Source organism: Sciurus vulgaris, assembly GCF_902686455.1.
Source record: "Sciurus vulgaris genome assembly, chromosome: 9".
Lineage (NCBI taxonomy): Eukaryota > Metazoa > Chordata > Mammalia > Rodentia > Sciuridae > Sciurus > Sciurus vulgaris.
In genome coordinates this window covers 32,478,015-32,497,175 of record NC_136469.1, presented here as the reverse complement: position 1 = coordinate 32,497,175, position 19,161 = coordinate 32,478,015, and the positions used below count along the sequence as shown (strand labels likewise).

At 37.2% G+C, this 19,161-nt stretch overlaps 1 protein-coding gene across 1 annotated transcript; it reads left to right on the top strand.

Annotated features, from left to right (window-relative positions):
* The first annotated feature begins 10,226 nt into the window (after positions 1-10,226).
* Positions 10,227-17,908, top strand: FGA (fibrinogen alpha chain). The gene is made up of 6 exons (XM_079154853.1): positions 10,227-10,371; positions 12,516-12,641; positions 12,996-13,179; positions 14,326-14,471; positions 15,024-16,317; positions 16,988-17,908. The coding sequence occupies exons 1-6, from the start codon at positions 10,234-10,236 to the stop codon at positions 17,695-17,697; spliced, it is 2,598 nt and encodes an 865-aa protein (XP_079010979.1). The 5' UTR covers positions 10,227-10,233; the 3' UTR covers positions 17,698-17,908.
* Positions 17,909-19,161: the final 1,253 nt, after the last annotated feature.

Below are 19,161 nucleotides of genomic sequence, written 5' to 3'. Positions count from 1 at the left end.
GTGACCCAAAGCTCCCAAATGTTGACCCTAAATCTGAATGTTGACTCTCCCTAAATAAATGGAGCAGGGCAGATTCCACTCTGTGAGGAAAATGGTTTCTTTCAACTCCTCAGGGACAAATAGTTAAAGTGTGACTAAAAAACGAAGAGCCAACACTGAAGAGACCTTGGGCTGGAAATGCATCCTTTATAATATGTTCTCTTCATATGGCAAAGCTATGATAAGGCTCAAAATGAGACAACATATGAAAATGCTCCAGAAACAAGAGAAAAGACAATTGAGTTGATTTTTTTTTTTTTTGCTGTCAAGATTGATATTGCCACACAAAATTTGAATCTGATGTTGGTTAACTTGGAAAATATAATTTTAAAATTGTAATATTTTTGCTTTTATTTTTTAATAATCTTTTTATTTATAGAAAAATCATAAAAGTACCATAAAGCGTTCCCCATACCATCATCACCCAGTTTCCTTTAATGTTAATGTTTTATATTATCAAGGGTTCATTTGTCTAAACTAAGAAATCAATTCTGATACATTGCTATTGTCTAACTTCACGCTTCATTCAGATTTCATTCATCTTTATACCAATGTCCCTTGCCTGTTCCAGGTTTTCATCCAGAATACCATAATGTATTTAGGTTGTCATATTTCCTTAGTCACCTTTGTTCTGCAATGTTTTAATCTTTCCTTGGTTTTCATGCCTTTGATGGTTTAGAGGAGTTGATTCTACTCTACTAGTTAGGAATTTTGTAAAGCATCCCTTGATGTGTTTCTTTACAATTTTTCTCAATGTTGTTTTTGTTAGCTCCATTTTACTGTTGAATGACCTGTAAAAACTATAACCCAATACAAAGAATCAAATCCACAGAGAATGAAATGGACCCTGGTAATTGAATTGTTCCATTTTCACATGTAATTACATGTTTGCAGAAACACCAAGTGCTTCTCATGCCATTTTCATTTAACATTGATGTATTGTATGATTTCAATACATTAGTGTTAAATCAATACCGATTGAAAGCTCTTGTTTGCTAATCTGCTAATCTTTAATAGAAGAAACCCAGGGGAACCAGCAGAGCAGAGTCCTGAACAGAGCAGATTTGCAGTGGATAATGTTAGAATGAAAACATTGTTGATATTAAGACATCAATTGATTATCTGTATAATTGGTTGTGCTTGTCAAAAATAGCATTTATATCTTAATATGTGTTCAAATGCCAAAAATTTAATAAATCTAGGTAGGTATAATGCAATACAGGTAAGAAAATTTTATTTTGAAAAATGAACTATTTAATTGATAATGCAATTAAAATGAAAAGAAACAGTGGGAAAAACTCAAGGACTCCACTTTCAACTCTCTCTTTCTCTCTCTCTTTCTCTCTCTCTCTCTCTCTCTCACACACACACACACACACACACACACACACACTCACACACACAACTATTTAGTGAGAACTTTACTGAAAACACTTAAGTAAAAACCATTAAAATTAGACCTTAATTCCAAACATGCCAAAAAATCATTCATTAATGTCCATTTAAATGAATGATTTTTTGGCATGTTGGAATAAGGTAGATTTATTTCCTGAATAAGGAGATTAAAGGGAAGTGCAATGTAATGAAATCAAGCAAGATTATAAAAAAAAAAAAAAAAAGTCCTATTTTTTCCTCTCACTTTTTAAAGTGTGGCTCATTTCTATGTATTTAAGGAAATCCCATTTTCTCTCCACAGCTATAACTTCCAGGGAAAACATCTGGGGTCAAAATATTAACAAGTTCTGAAAATAAATGTCCTACTTGTCTCTTCTACCTAGATCATCATACCAACTCATTTGCCTTTAACAGTAAATGACTAGGTAAAGGCAAACTTTTGCAATATGCTTGGAATGAGCAAATACAACACAAAAAGTTAAGTTACCTTGTCAATAATTTCCAGGATATCTTTTTACAGATCAGTTATTTGAAAAAACTGAGACAGAGGCCCTGCAGCAGTATTTACAAATGCTAAAATTTCCTAAATTTTTTTTAATTTAGACATTTCAAAATTTCAAAATCACTTTCTCTCTTCAATTACGTGCTCAATATTGTTTAAACTGAGTATCTCCTGTTGAAGTACCCTTAACTTCCTGTTTTTAGAATGATAATAAGTGTACAGATTCATAGAGGGTTTATTTTATTTTATTTTAGTTTTTTGGTACCAGGAATTGATTGAACCCAGGGGCACTTAACTACTGAAACCCATCACCAGGCCTTTATTATATTTTATTTAGAGACAGGTCTTGCTGAGTTGATAAGGGCCTCACTTTTGCTGAGGCTGGCTTTGAACTCATGATCCTCCTGTCTCAGCCTCCCATGGTGTTGGGATTACAGGCATGTGCCACCATGCCTGGCTTCACAGAGATTTTGTTTTTTAATTTTTAAATTTGTTTTAATTAGTTGTACATGACAGTAGAATGAACTTTGATACATCATATATAATGGACTATAACCTCTCATTTTTCTGGCTATACATGATGTAGAATCCCACCAGTCATAGAGTTTTATACACACACACACACACACACACACACACACACACAGAGGATAATAATGTCTGATTTATTCAGTTCTACTTCCTATCCCCATACCCCCTCTGCTCCCTTCACTCACTTCTACCTAATCTAAAGTAACTCTGTTCTTCCCTACTCACCCCACCATTGTGAATTAGCATCCACATATCAGAGAACACATTAGGCTTTTGGTTTTGGGGGTTTGGCTTTTTTTGATTAGCATAATATTCTCTAGCTCCATCATTTCATTCTTCTTAAAGACTGAATAATATTACAAACCAAAGAAATGCACATCTTTTCAATGATATAATATCAGAAAATGTTCCTAACCTAAAGAATAAAATGGAAAATACAAGAGGCTTATAGAACCTCAAATGTACAAAATTACAGCAGACCCACACTTAGACACATTATAATGAGAATGACTAACACAGAGAATAAAGAAGAAAGAGAAAAAAATCAAATTACATATAGGGGGAAACCTATTTGAATCTCAACTGATTTCTCAACCCAGACCCTCAAAGCTAGGAGGTCCTGGAATAATATATTTCAAGCTCTGAAAGAAAATAGATGCCAACCAAGAATTTTATATCCAGCAAAATTAAGTTTCAAATTTGAAGATGAAATGACATAAAAACCTTCCATGATAAACAAAAGCTAAAAGAATTCAACTAGAAAGCCTATACTACAGAACATTCTCAACAAAATATTTCATAGAGATTTTTGATGGAAGAAACAAGTTATTTTTCAGATGTACCTTGCCTTTTGAGGCATAATTAAATTAGACATTTAAAGGAATGTATTTTATATAATATGTAACCAAAGAAGTATAGATTCGATACCTGACTCTTCCTGTGTGTTCTCAGCTATATTCCTACAACACTTCTTCAGAATAGATCCCACATAATTTTTCACTATTTTATGTTAGATTAAGCTATACTCATTGTTTTTCAAATATTTCATCGATTTGACCTACAAAGAAGGCAATTTCATATGGGGAATCTAATTCTTAGCAGCTTACTTATTTGACTTGCTCCCCAATTATAAACTTCTTAAAGATAAAAGACTACATTATTTGTCTGTCTCAAGCATGAAGAACGGGACAAAAAGCAAACACACAATAAATGGTTGTTAAATTTAAACTAATACATAAATGAGTGAACTGCTCTCAGAACTCAACACATTTAAAAAATATTGGTAAAGAGTGGAATGTTCTTCTACTTTGAAGGAATATAACCCTGGAAAGGAAAAACGCTCCATTCAGAAGAAAGCTTTTGTTTGTTTTGTTTTACTTCATATCTCTAAGATGTAACTATTTAGACAACTGGTTAAACATTTTATTCTTCCTGTGTAAGTTGTGATGGCAAATAGAGAATATTAGAACTTGTACAAAGAAAGCACTTAGCGATTTGATCTTGCTACCTACATTATTTTTACTCTGTACTTTGACTGTAAGGCTACATCATGATAAGTAACACTTTTGTATTGGTTTACATTTGTTAATTTTTATGGCGTGTGTTTTATCAATAAAGTTGTGTGTTTTAAGTAGCAGGAAAAAAACAACTGAACATAGCTGTAGAATTTCTATCCTTTCTGTGTACATCATATGCTACACAAGTAAGAACATTTCAGTTCTGCCCGATGTCATAGGAATTCTTGTATATAAATATTAATAACTGGTAGAATATTATATCAATTTCAAAAGAATAAGTAAGTCAAATGTCCTTCTCTATAGAGGTAAGGAAAATAATCATTCTGGGCAGCAGGCAAAACATAGCAGGTTGTAATTTAAACCACTGAAAATTTCTTTTCCATTCTTTGCACCTGGAAAGATACCTTTATTATCACATGCTTTTTAAAAAATGATACTTCTAGTATTATTGGTGCCTGTTAACTGTCATGACTTTCTGTCTAAAACAAAACAAAACACCTCTTCCCATGGTTTACAGTACAGCTCCTTCATAGGGTCCAGTACAGTGCCAGGCCCAAAGAGTAGCCACAAAAGTACTTCCTTAGGGAATGGTAGCACAAGAGAGACAGCAAGATAGCTTTTCATTACCAGGTATTAGAGGTATTAGGGCATTCTAGGAGCAACATAAGGTAACATTTCTAGGGATTGTATCACGTATGTCCAACATTTTTTATATACCATTCTTTTATAATTCTCACAAGTCTTTAATGTGGCATCCCACTTCACAAATAAATATGCTAGCTTAGAGAATTTAATGGTTCACCCACATCCCTTAACTAGAATCCAGATCTCACCCTATGCAAGCCCCTCTGTCCTTTCTCCATCCTGTGCCGCCATATTGTCCAGTTGTTATGAAGTACCACGAAGAAAAGCAAAGTAGGACTACTAGAATAACAGGAGAAGGTGGCTGCTCTTTAGGTAAGGTGGTCAGAGAAGCCTTCTGAGCAGAGGCTTGGACCAAATCATGGAGTAAGATGTGCTGGGCAGAAACTCGAAGGAAACATGGAGCAGCAAGGATGAAACCCCAGGGGGCATCCTTGGAAATGCCCAGGCAGGACCAGAATGGTGGCATTCTATCAAACGATTTTCTCTTAATTTACTTTCAATAAGTAAATGCGATGAACTCACCCAAAGCTCACCAAGTTACTCTGGGAACTTCCTTGCTATGTCACATTCATTTCCCAAAAGGCACACTTACTGCATTCATAAGAAAATGTCTCAGAAGGTCAGCCCTCCCCTCCCTCTTCTTGCCTGGTGTTTTGCCAAGGGTGGTCCTTGCGGGTGAGAGGAACACAGCTTTTCATGGACTCATTGCCATCTGAACCTCAATGGGGCTTCAAGTTCCCTGTGAGCTCTATAACTGCCTCTAGCAATCCCAGAGAGCTGCCTGAGTGAGCTTCATCAGGCAAGGAGCCTTCCATGGCACAGACAGACAGGGAGGGAGGACGCCGGCTCGTACCAGGGCTGTGACTCCTTTCTAGCCAGACTCACCGGCCTGCAGGGCAGATTCACCACAGTGGAACTCGCTCATGCTTTCTTGTTCAGCGAGGACCCGCTCCTCTTCCGAGAGAATGCAAAGACAAATAGAATACTTCAATTCTTAAATGAAGGGCCTAGAGGAGGAAACAGAGACTATTCCTAAGGTGAGAAATGCCACCAGTGACACATGGTCTAAGGAATTAGAGAAGGACAGAGATTAAGCCAAATACCCTGTAAAATGACAAGCAAAGTGTTCGGCACTTAATAAACACACAATAAACATTAGCTACTTCCACAACCAAGAATGGCTTTACATAGGAAACAGAATTTGGGGCAAGGTAGAATTGACTACCAGATAAATTATAGGATGCCCTGTTAAGTTTGAATATCAGAAAAATGATAATAAAATTTTTTTAGTATAGGTGTATCCCAAAGATAGTACAAGACATACTGACACTAAAATGTATTCATTATTTAGGTGTAGTTCAAATTTCATTGACCATCCTGCTTTTTTTCTAACATGCTAATTCTGACTAATCTCAGATTTTTTTAAACTTCAATGTGGTGTAGTTGACCAATTAAAATTATATATATCAAGGTGTATAGCTTGATGTGTTGATATGCATGCATGCTGTGAAGTGATCATCACCGTCAAGGTAACTAACATATGGATCAGCTCATATTTTATTATTTAAATAAATAATATTTTTTATTATTTTTATTATTATTATTATTATTTATTATTACCTTTTATTATTTAAGTGAGAAGTCTTAGCAAACTTCAAGTGTTACGGTATTGTAAACCATAAGCATTGTGCTGTTCATTATATCTCCAAAAGTTTTTCATCCTACATAACTGACCATTTGTATGCTTTGACCAACATCTCTCCACTCCTCCAGCTATCATCCTCTGGAAACCACCATTCAACTCTCTTCTTCAGCAAATTTGTCTATTTCAGATTCCACATATAAGTGAGATCATGCAGTGTTTGGTTTTTCTACATCTGGCTTATTTCACTTAGCATTTTGTCTGCCATTTTTGGCCGTGTTGTCAAAATGGCAGGATTTTCTTATTTTTACAGGCTGAATAATATTCCATTATACATTTCTACACGTGTTTTATTTTTCTCTATCTACTCATCCATCAAGGAACATTTAGGTTGCTTCCATATCTGGATTGTCAAGAATAACACTGCAGTGAACAAGAGGGTGCACATATCTCTTCTACATACTGATTCCATTTTCTTTAGTCATATTCTTAAAATAGGATTTTTGGATCATATAGTAGTTCCACTGAGCCAAAAAAAAAAAAAAAAATCGATATGGAGATGAAGAGTAAGGAAAGAAAATCAGAATGCCCAAAGCACAGAAAGAAGAAAGAAATATTATTTTTTGCCTTTTTTTTAGTAGATTAAAGCATTATAACTACACATAGTAGTTGGGTTCATTTTGACAAAATTATACATGACATTTGATTTACTCCATTTCAGTCCAGGTCTCCCCTTCCGTTCCTTCCTTTCCTCCCATTGCCAATCCTCCTTCCTCTGCTCTACTGAGCTTCCTTTCCCTCACTTATTTATTTATTTATTGGTGCTCTCTACAGATACACAAAGGTGAAATTCCCCATGGTATATTTATATATGCACATAACATGATTTTGTTAAATTCATTCTCACTTCCTCCCCTTTCTTGTCCCTCCCCTTCCCCCTCAATCCCCTTCTCCTACTTCACTGATCTCTCTTCTGTTCTCATGGTATTCCCTCCCCCACCTTCTTTCTCTGGTTTTGCTCCAGCTTCCGCCTATAGGAGGAAATATTCAACCCTTCATTTTCTTAGACTGGCTTATTTCACTTAGCATGATGTTCTCTATTTCCATCCATTTGCCAGCAAATATCATAATTTCATTCTTCTTTATGGCTGAGTAAAACTCCATTGTGTATATAGACCACATTTTCTTAACCTATTCATCTATTGACAGGCACCTGAACTGATTCCATAATTTCGCTATTGTGACTTGTACTCTTATAAATATTGGAGAGTCCATGTTGCTATAGTACACTGATTTTAGATCTTTGGATAAATACAAAGGCATGGGATAGCTGGGTTATATGGTGGTTCCATTCCTAGTTTTTTGAGGAATCTCCAAACTGCTTTCTGGAGTGGTTTTACTAATTTCCCATTTGCCAATAACTTATAAGTGTTCCTTTTCCCCACATCCTGACAAACATTTATTATTACTTATATTCTTAATTTCTGCTCTAACTGGAATGAGATTAAGTCAGTATAGTTTTGATTTGCATTTCCCTGATTGCTAGAGATGTTGAATATTTTTTTCATATATTTGTTGACCATTTGTGTTTCTTCCTAGAAGAAACATCTGTTTCTTGTGCTTTGGGAGTCGTGTTAAGGAAGTCTGATCCCAAGCCAACATGATGAAGATTCGGGTCTACTTGGGATGGATTCAAACTTAAAAGCTTTTTCTCAGCAAAGGATACAATCAATAATGTGAAGAGAGAGCCTACAGAGTGGGAGAAAATCTTTTCCACATGTACTTCAGATAGAGCACTAATCTCCAAAATTTATAAAAAACTTACAAAACTTTACACCAAAAATATGAAGAACCCAATCAATAAATAGACCAAGGAACTGGACAGACACTTTCACAGAAGACATACAGGCGATTAATTAATATATGCAAAAGTGTTCAACATCTCTAGTAATTAGAGGAATGCAAATCAAAACAACTCTAAGATTTCATCTTACTCCAATTAGAATGGCTATTATCAAGAACACAAGCAATAATAGATGTGGACGTGGATGTGGGGAAAAGGCACACTGTTACATTGCTGGCGGAGGTGCAAATTGGTACAGCCACTCTGGAAAGCAGTGTGGAGATTCCTTAGGAAACTTGGGATGGACCCACCCTTTGACCCAGTTATCCCACTCCTCAGTTTATACCCAAAGGACTTAAAATCAGCATACTACAGTGATGCAGCCACATCAATGTTTATACCTGCTCAATTCACAGTAGCTAAGCTATGGAACTGGCCTAAGCGCCCTTCAACAGATGAATGGATAAAGAAACTGTAGTATATATACACAATGAAATATTATTGAGCCATAAAGAAGAATACTGTTATGGCATTTACAGATAAATGGATGGAATTGGAGAATATCATGCTAAATGAAATAAGCCAATCCCCAAAAAACCAAAGGTTTTTCCTGATAAGTGGATGATGATACATAATGGGGGTGGAAGGGTGGGAGGGTGAGAGAAGAATGGAGGAACTTTAGATTACTTAGAGGGAAATGAGGGAGGTATGAAAGATGATGGAATGAGACAGACATCATTACCCTATATACATGTATGATTACACGAATGGTATGAATCTACATCGTACTCAACCGTAGTAACGAAAAGTTATACCACATTTGTGTACAATGAATCAAAATGCAGCCTGTAAAAATAAAAATAAAAAATAAAAAATTTAAAAAAGAAACATCTGTTTAGTCCTTTTGCCAATTTATTGATTGGGTTATTGTTTCGGTGTTAAGTTTTCTGAGTTCTTTATATATTCCTGATATTAATTCCCTGTTAGAGAAGCAGCTGGCAGAGATTTTCTCCCATTCTATAGGCTCTCTCTTCATGCTCTTAATCATTTCTTTAAAAAAGAAAAAACTAGACGTATACATATATACTTTTTTTTACTTGTAGGTGGACACAATACCTTCATTTTATTTTTATGTGGTGCTGAGGATCAAACCCAGGGATTCACGCATGCTAGGTGAGCGCTCTACCATTGAGCCACAACCCCAGCCCCTCTGAATCTTTTTTTTTTTTTTCTGTACACAAGCTTTTACATTTTATGGCATCCTACTTATTAATTCTGTTTTATTTTTTGAGTTTTAGGGATCTCGTTAAGGAATATGATGGAGTGTTGACCTTGTGTTTTCTTCTAGCAGTTGCAAAGTGTTTGGTCTAATTCCTAGGTCTTGGGTCCAAATGACAGTGATTTTCATGACACTTTAGGCTCTGCCTTTTACTGAGTACTTACTATGCAGCAGTCACCACTGTAAGGGGTATACAAGGATTAGCTCATATGTTCTCCATAAAGACATATGTGGCCGGTTATCATTATCCCTGTTTTTAAAATGAGGAAACAGAGGCAGACAGAGGTAATGCAATTTGTCAAAGAGCAGAGAGAGCTTGGAAATGGTGTAGCTGGGACTGTGAACTCAGGATGTTTGGTTCAAAGGGCTGCGGTCTCAATCATTTTGAATAGAGGTAGAACGATCTATTTAATATAAGCTTATAGAAGGTCTCCAGGGTCAGCCTGTCACCAAAGTTATTTATTTTTTGAAAGTCAGTCTACCGACTCTGGTTCTTCCATGAAGTAAAGTACCATTTGCTAAATCTCTACTTCACAGATAGCCCGCCTTGGCCACCCCCATCCTGCCTCCCATATGGAAGTGTGAATGTGTTCTTCTGGGTCGCCCTTTGCACTTTCAAAGCCATTCTGTTCCAGGAATGTGGGATCATCCCCCAACTGCTGGCTGGAAAATCAGATGCTACTGTTTGTAACTGCTTATCGGAAGCAAACAAGTTGAGGAGAATTGAGTAAGAATTTCTGGGACACCAACATTATGGCAGGAGCAAAGGATCTAGAGTGAGCTTGAGGACTGTCTAAACAGGACAAAGGTAATGATTAACCAAGCTGCCTGCAGATTTAAATGGGGTGGCAACTAGGAGTGGAGGCAATCCTCCTTTCATTCAGCTGGAGTGCTTCTCATGATCCAACCCCTGCCTCAGAGAAGATGTTTTCCATGAGGATCATCTGCCTGGTCCTGAGTGTGGTCGGCACAGCATGGGTAGGGTGCCATTTATTCTCTCTTTCTCTGGTGTTTATTCTACAAAGAGCTTGGAGATCTAATTCCACCAATTCTACATTCTGACACCCTCGTAGCTATAAGCTCTGGAGGCAACTTCCTAAAAGGGCTTGGCAGGAATACAGGAATAATATGACTACAAGAGGAAGATCTTAGAGGAACCCAGGTGTACTAATTCACAAGGGAGATCTTGACATCTGTCATTCCGTCTTAAAACATTGTTGGTTTTGTTTGTTTGTTTGATTTTTTCAGATTTTTTAAGGGCAAGAGTCCTTCACATTTTTATCCCTTTAAAGTCTTGAGATACCATCATGCTAGATAACAGAACAAAGAATTCTATAAGTTTTTCCCTCTAATTCTTAATTTCTTACTATTTGTCCATAATAAGCATAATGTTTAGTTTTAGTACAGCTTTTCTAAAAGATTGTTTTTGTGATTCAAGAGAAGAAAAAATTAAAAAGCACAATGCAGTATCTTTGGAAACACAGAGCAAAACCATAAGAAATTAGTTGATAAGTCAATATGTTTCTTTAGAAATACCATGTTCTTTTAAGATAACTTCTAAATATTTAAATGTGGCAATAATTTCTAAAATTTAGCTCCAGAGACCTATATGAAAGAAGAAAAATTTTATTCGACATAGTTTCTGAAACACTCTAATTTTATAAAAACATGTCAAATGTGTCCTGAAAACTTGGTTATCTCCTAGTTCATTATACGGGATGTAAATTATTTCAATTTATTTCTTGACCCAACACACATAAATTTTAATGTGGGCATAAGCAATAAAGCAGGAAAAAAAGATGAAGAAGGCTTTTTTTTTTTTTTAAACTTTCTTTAGTTGTCAATGGACTTTTACTTGTTTATTCATACGTGGGGCTGAGGATTGAACCCAGGGCCTCACACATGCCAGGCAAGTGCTCTACCACTGAGCCACAACCCCAGTCTTGAAGAGGGGATTTTAACTTAATTTTCTCCCTTATAGAAAAGTAATAAGTTTTAACATTTTCATAGGAAATAAAACTAAAATATTTTATTAAAGTGATATTTTAGATAATGCAACGGTTTCCATTATTTCTCCTCTCTCTTATTGGCATAAATGTTCAAATTTTGCCTGTTTTTATTGTTGTTTCACTTTATTCTGAAATGTTTGAATTTATTCTTTTATTTTTTAGGCAAAAGGATTTTACTTGCTTCTTTCAATGAATTGTTCTTTGTTCTTTGAATTAGTTTTATTATATGCTTAAAAATGAAATTGGGACTGTAAATGTTAACTTAACCTATCCCATAGGAACATAGTCACAGAGAAATTCTTGTAAGTTGGTGGTATAGAATAAAAAGAGTGAAAATCTAAAGCCAATTTCATATATTAAGATATAAAGTCTTATTAGAAGAATTTTTACAGCTTATTTGACCTCTTGGTTCAGAATAGGAAATTTCTAACTGTATTACTAATTATAAGAAATTCAAAAGAAGTTATCAGTCACCAACTATTATTTTTGCTTTCTGCCTACTTTTTTTATTGTTGTTGTTTCAAATAAAAGGAGATTACTCCATGAATGAGCAAACCAAAAAGCATTCCTACGTCTTAATTGGCCACATTTGTGTCTTGGTAATGTCATGTCAGAATTATGGACCCATCTCTGAAGGTCATACTAGATACTTGAAGGGGAGAGGACAGTAAGCCGAGATAGTATAGGTTTCTGCCTACTGAAATAGGAATTTTAGGAGAAAGAACTCTCTGAATTTTTCCATTATCTTTCCATCCACAGTCATTATGAAAAGGCAAAATTTAACTGATTGCATTGATTCAAATAATTTCCTATTATCACAGGCCCTTTAAAACTTCCAACACTTATGGGACATTTATTTATTGTCAAACAGAGTTAAGAAATTTGTACCCCTTATCTTCTTTAATTCTCACAAACAGTTTCATAAACTGGGTATGAGGAATTTCATTTGAAGGTAAGAAACCTAAAGTTTTATGGAAGCCCTGAAATTGTGACTTCAGGTCTCTAAGAGTGTCAGTCAATCTTGGGACTTGTAGGGATGACAGTGTCTCTTTCTCCCCTGGCTAACATTGTTGCCCTTGCTTTTTTTGTGCACGTGTGAATGAATCTTTAAAGACTACCGATACAGGTGAAGGTGAATTTTTAGCGGAAGGAGCAGGTGTGCGTGGCCCAAGAATTGTGGAAAGACAGCAGTCTGCCTGCAAAGAGGCAGACTGGCCCTTCTGCTCTGATGAAGACTGGGTAAGCTGTGGGCATGGGGTTCAGGAGGGTCCTTCCTGATGATGCTAGAAAGGAGCCCAGAAAACTTTTCCAGTAGGAAATGATCTAATAACAATCTAGTTCCTTACCTGTCTAATTAAAAACAACAAATGGAAAGGAGCCTAATCTTGAGAGCACAGTTTAATTACCACCCACTAGGGTTAATTACCTGGTTGAACAGATTGGTTGTTAGTTGTATGCTTAGGCAAGGCCTAGGAACCTGAGTACTTACCGTGGTCTCAAGATTTGATGGGGGTGGGGAAAGAATGGAGCTGCAAAATTGTTCTGGATCTAAGAGGTAGGCCCTTAATATAATTTTTCCCTCTTCACTTTCAGAACCACAGATGCCCTTCTGGCTGCAGGATGAAAGGGTTGATTGATGAAGTCAATCAAGATTTTACAAACAGAATCAATAAGCTCAAAAATTCCCTATTTGATTATCAAAAGAACAATAAGGATTCTAATTCATTGACCAGGAATATAATGGAACTTTTGAGAGGGGACTTTGCCAGAGCCAATAGTAAGTATTACATATTACCATTTTGACTTTATAGAAAAAGCAAAAAAACAAATCCTAAATAAATATGATGTCTGCTTATAGCTACTGCGATTTTATTTCAAAGTACTTAGCACAGAAATACATGCCTCCTTGATATCCCTGAATTTTAAGAAGGGGCTAGTTTTATCATTTTCACAAAGCAAAAGAGGATATATTAGACTGTTAAAGGTCACAAAGTAAGTCAGAATTTTGGATGGAAGACAAGAATGTAAGCATGTTCTTTTCAAGAATATGTACTGAAAATTAGATGGACCAGATGCTTTGAGCAGATATTTTTGTTTCTATCTTATGGAGTTGGAAGCTAAGAGGTCAATGGACTTGCTCAAAGACACAAAGCTGGAGGTGAACCCCAGGTCCCATTGAGCTCATTATGCAGATTTTTAAATTTTTCAACATAGCACCATGCTCTTTCTTATATGACTCTTACTAGGGCTAGGAAACTATACTCCAGGTATGGGGAGCAAGTCTTGTGAGGTCCCAGTTTCCAAAGCTTTGCCTTACCTTATTGCCACCTAAGCTATTCATGTTGATGGTACAACTAACTGGCAAGTGAGTGGTCCTGTTGACCCCAAAAGGAGTTTAGGAACCATGTAAAATCTAGAGGTGGGAAGAAAAACTCCTCAGTAAGTAAATCCAATAATGGATTTAAATCTCTTGAATAAGAATATGATAAAAATAATTGGAATGTGATTAAACTATTTTATCTCCTAATTACATCTTTGAATAAATTCCTTTATTATTTGTTAAATTCTATTATTTCTTATTATTTTTAAATAAATGTATTAAATTTATTTGTCATTTATTTATAAATTTATTATTTCTTTATCACTTCTTAAATAAATTTCTTTGGAATTTCTTCTGTATTTATTTGGAATGCTCATTACTACTAAGACATTGGAACCGACATTCATAGATAAGTGCAGAATACAACATTGTCTAAATATCAAATACCTAATAAGCTTGAAATTCACAGATTAAATATCCAGAAAACAAACTAGACCAAAACAAAATGTGGGAGTATTTATGAGCTAATTTCCTATATTTATTTTCTTGCTGGCTATTACAAGCAAATCACTCAGCTATTTCAACCCATGTTTTCTATTTCAGACAACGATAATACATATAACCAAGTGTCCGAAGATTTGAGAAGCAGAATTGAGATCCTGAGGCGCAAAGTCATAGAGAAAGTACAGCACATCCAGGTTCTGCAGAACAATGTCAGGGCCCAGCTGATAGAAATGAAACGCCTGGAGGTAAGCCTATGACTCAGACCCATGTCCTTGTGGGTGGAGAGTAAGGAAAAGAAAGACAGTATCATATACTGAGTGTCCACCATGTGCAGAGAAGAGTACTGTATCCACCATCTCCTTAAAAGTAGGAACTATCTCCCCCACACTACAGACAAAGAAAAGTAAACTTTCAAGAACACATAGAAAATTTCAAAAGCAAATTTTCAGTCCTATCTGCCTGATTCCAAAACCCATGATATCACAAGCTTGAGGTCTTAGCCTCCAGTTCACCAAGGGTCTTGTAATTGGTGTTTCCTTTCAAAGGGAATTGCACCTTACTCTCTACCCACTCTAAATTTAAGATGGATCCAAAAAGTTCCCATTGCCTGGCTAGCCTTACCATACCCAACATGGCTTCCATTAAAGCTGCTCCATAGACGGAAAACAAAAAATAAGGGTTCATAGGTCTGCAAGTCCTAAAAATTAAACCAGTTTCCAAACAGTAAATTAACTGCCAGGAACTCAAGAGCCACGGTCTATTATTTAGATCTACCTATTCCCTTTTTCTTTCTCTAGGTGGATATCGATATTAAGATTCGATCTTGCCAAGGATCATGCAGTAGGACTGTATCACATGAGGTAGATCTGAGGGACTATGAAGATCAGCAGAAGCAGCTTGAACAGATCATATCACAAAACTTACTTCCCTCGGCAGATAGGCAAAACTTACCACTGATAAAAATGAGTCCAGTCCCAGACTTGGTTCCTGGACATTTCAAGAGCCAGCTTCAAAAGGCCCCTCCAGAGTGGAAGGCATTAACAGAAATGCAACAGATGAGGATGGAGTTAGTGGGACATGGGAGAGAGGGGAGTACCCGAGGAGACTCTGCATCTTATGGAACAGGGTCAGCGACAGAAAGCCCCAGGAACCCTGGGCCTGCTGGTACTGGACCATGGAATCCTGGGAGTTCTAGGCCTGTAAGTGGTGGAAATTGGAACCCTGGGACTGCTGGATCTGATAGTACTGGACACTGGAATCCTGGGAGCTCTGGACCCGGTCATAGTGGAAATTGGAGTCCTGGTGGCTCTGGACCTGGAAGTACTGGCATTAGGAATCCAGGAAGCTCTGGGCCTGGAAGTTCTAGGCCAGATAGTGCAGGTTATGGGAACACCAAGCCTTTCAATCCAGACTGGGGTGAATTTGAAGAGGTGACAGGAAACATAAATCCAGGGACAAAGAAAGAATACAGCACAGGTAAACTGGTCACTTCTAAAGGAGATAAAGAGCTCCTGATTGGGAACGAGAAAGTCACCTCTGCTGGTACAGCCACCTCACGTCATTCATGCTCAAAAACTATCACTAAGACTGTGATAGGGGCTGATGGTCGCAGAGAAGTGACCAAAGAAGTGGTGAACTCTGAAGATGCTGCTGACTGCGGTGACGCCATTGACTTAGATTCACTGCATAGTTTTAGTGCCAAAGGCAGCCTGGATGAATTCGCCAAGAGGCACCCTGCCGAAGCTTCTTTCTTTGACACTTCCTCCATTGGAAAAACATTCCCAAGTTTACTCTCACCTTCCTTCAAAGAGTTTGGTGGTAAGACCCAGCTGGGCTCAGAATCAGACATCTTCACAGACACAGGGGAACCAAGCTCTTCTCACACAGGTGCATCTGATTTCTCCAGAGGGAAAACTTCAAGTCACAGAAAACTTGTAACCAGTAGTAGCACAACTTACAGTAGAGGAGGCTCTACCATGGAAACCAAGAACTATAAAATGGCAGATGAGGCTGGAGGTGAAGCCGGCCATGAAGAACTCCGAGAAGCACATACCATCAAGAGAGGTCGTGCCAAATATCGCGCTTCCAGAGGTATCCACACTTCTCCTTTGGGGGAACCTTCCCTGACCCCCTAGACTAAGTTAATTATTTCTGTGAAGTAACTTGCACTTCTTTCTTAACCGTCTTTAAAATACACTTTTTTCATCTGTTTTTCCTGCTAGACTGTGAGTTCCATGGGGGAAGGGGCTTTGTCTACTGTGTTCATCTCTGTATTCCCAAATGCCTAAGAGTGCAGTCATCACTCAATAAATACATGTTAAATGAATGAATGAATCCTTCTGAAACTCGGTTTTGAGTTTGTATAACCAAATTGTTTTATCATTCAAAATGTGTGCTATAGGAATTGTCGGTCAAATGACTAATTGTACCTTTAGTGCGTGTCTCAGTTGATATTTAGATTGGGTGAAGAACAAGTTGTACTGGTATTCATTGATGCTTAGCTACCTTTGATGGTTACTTGCCACTAGTCAGTTTGTGCAAGTAAAATTCCAAATTCACTTGAGAAAAATTTATATTTTAAAAATATAGATGTCCCTCACTTGCATACAATTATATCCCACTCAGGTACATCCTTCCCCACGGGCAGAAGGAAGGAAGGGAAGAAAGAAAGCAGTATTTGCCTTCTTTCATCTGGTCCATGCCTGTCTTTGTAAAGTTAAATGAGAGTAACTTCTTCCAACCAGCTTAATTTTTTTTTTAGACTGTGATGATGTCCTCCAAACACATCCTTCAGGTGCCCAAAGTGGCATTTTCAAAATCAAGCTACCGGGATCCAGTAAGATTTTTTCTGTTTATTGCGATCAAGAGACCAGTTTGGGAGGATGGCTTTTGATCCAGCAAAGAATGGATGGATCACTGAATTTTAACCGGACCTGGCAAGACTACAAGAGAGGTTTCGGCAGCCTGAATGACAAGGGGGAAGGAGAATTCTGGCTAGGCAATGACTACCTCCACTTACTCACACAGAGGGGCTCTATCCTCAGGGTGGAATTAGAGGACTGGGATGGGAAAGGGGCTTATGCAGAGTATCACTTCCGGGTGGGTTCTGAGGAAGAAGGCTATGCCCTGCAGGTCTCCTCCTATACGGGCACTGCTGGTGATGCTCTGGTTGAGGGCTCTGTAGAGGAAGGCTCAGAGTACACTTCTCACAATGGCATGCAGTTCAGTACCTTTGACAGGGATGCAGACCAGTGGGAAGAGAACTGCGCAGAAGTCTACGGAGGGGGCTGGTGGTACAACAACTGCCAGGCAGCCAACCTCAATGGCATCTACTACGCCGGGGGCTCCTATGACCCAAGGAACAACAGCCCTTATGAGATTGAGAATGGAGTGGTCTGGGTCCCCTTTAGAGGAGCAGATTATTCCCTCAGGGTGGTTCGCATGAAAATCAAGCCCCTGGTGACCCAGTAGGCCAAAGCTGTGGGAGTGGGGACACTCTGTTTTCTTAGTTTGTTTAGCATAATGGAGAGAAAATAAGGAAGATAAAGGAGTCAAGATTCTTTACAACCTATTAAAAATTCCCAGGTGCTATTTCATTGTTCTTTGTACTGTAGCTAAATGTAACTGAGACATATTAGTGCTTTGAAAAATAAAATTATACAAACTTTTTTTAACCTCTAAATAGCTCTGTGGGCTTTAAAATTTTTTAAAATATATACTAAGGGACATTCATTACATCAGGAGGAGGGAGTCACAGGGGAACCTCCTTTCTGCAATCCCAAAGGGTCTGAAAACTTCTGTTCCACACCACCCAGGCTTAGGCCCATTGCAAACTAGTTATTTTCATCCAGTTGGTTTAAATGTTTTGAACCAACATTTTCAGTTAAAACTCACTGAATCAGTCCCAGAGGCTGCGACAGGAGGATTGCGAGTTCAAAGCCAGCCTCAGCAAAAGTGAGGCGCTAAGAAACTCAGTGAGACACTGTCTCTAAATAAAATACAAAATAGGGCTGGGGATGTGGCTCAGTAGTCGAGTGCCCCTGAGTTCAATCCCTGGTACCAAAAAAAAAAAAAAAACTAACTGAATTGAGTAGTGCTTTACCTTTATAGAGGAATTCACAGTTTTCAAAGTATGTTTGTCTCTTCTGTTAGCAAGAAAGTCCAGAAAAGCATTCTTTCCTAATAGAAATGGAAATGTATTCTTTAAGTCTACCATTAAAACCAGAATGCACACTCAAAATGTTTTTTCAGACTCTAACCAATTTCTTTCAAGAACACATGGAAAACATTTAAAATATTTACAAATATTTCAAAAAGGAAATTTACAAATTCATAAATGATCCCCCAGTATTGATTTGATTTCATTTTTCTACCAAATACTAAATCATTACTTTGAAAGTACCTCACTAAATATGATCTATACCATTTTCCCAAATTTAACATATCTACATTGGTCAATATTTTTTTTTCTTTTTTATTGGTTCTTTTTAGTTATACATAACATTAGGATTCATTTTGACCTAATTATAAAAGCATGGAATATGATTTGCTCTAATTCAGTCCCCAGTATTTCCCCTGTCCCTCTCCTCCTCTGTCTCTCATTCCCTTCCCTCTACTGTACAGATCTTTCTATTTATTTACATAAATATGTATATTAGTGTCTTGTGGATATACATGATGGTGAGATTCACAGTGAGATATTCATTTATGTACCTAGAAAAGTTAGATCAGATTCATTCATTCCCCTGTTCTTCCCTTATTCCACCCCTCCTCACTCCCCCTCAATCCCCTTCATCTAGTTCACTGGTAGAATTCTGCCCTCCCCACTTTCCTTTCTCTCTCTCTCTCTCTCTCTCTCTCTCTCTCTCTCTCCACAACCATCTCCTTATTTTGGACTAGCTTCTAAATATCTGAGGAAAACAACTCATACATTGG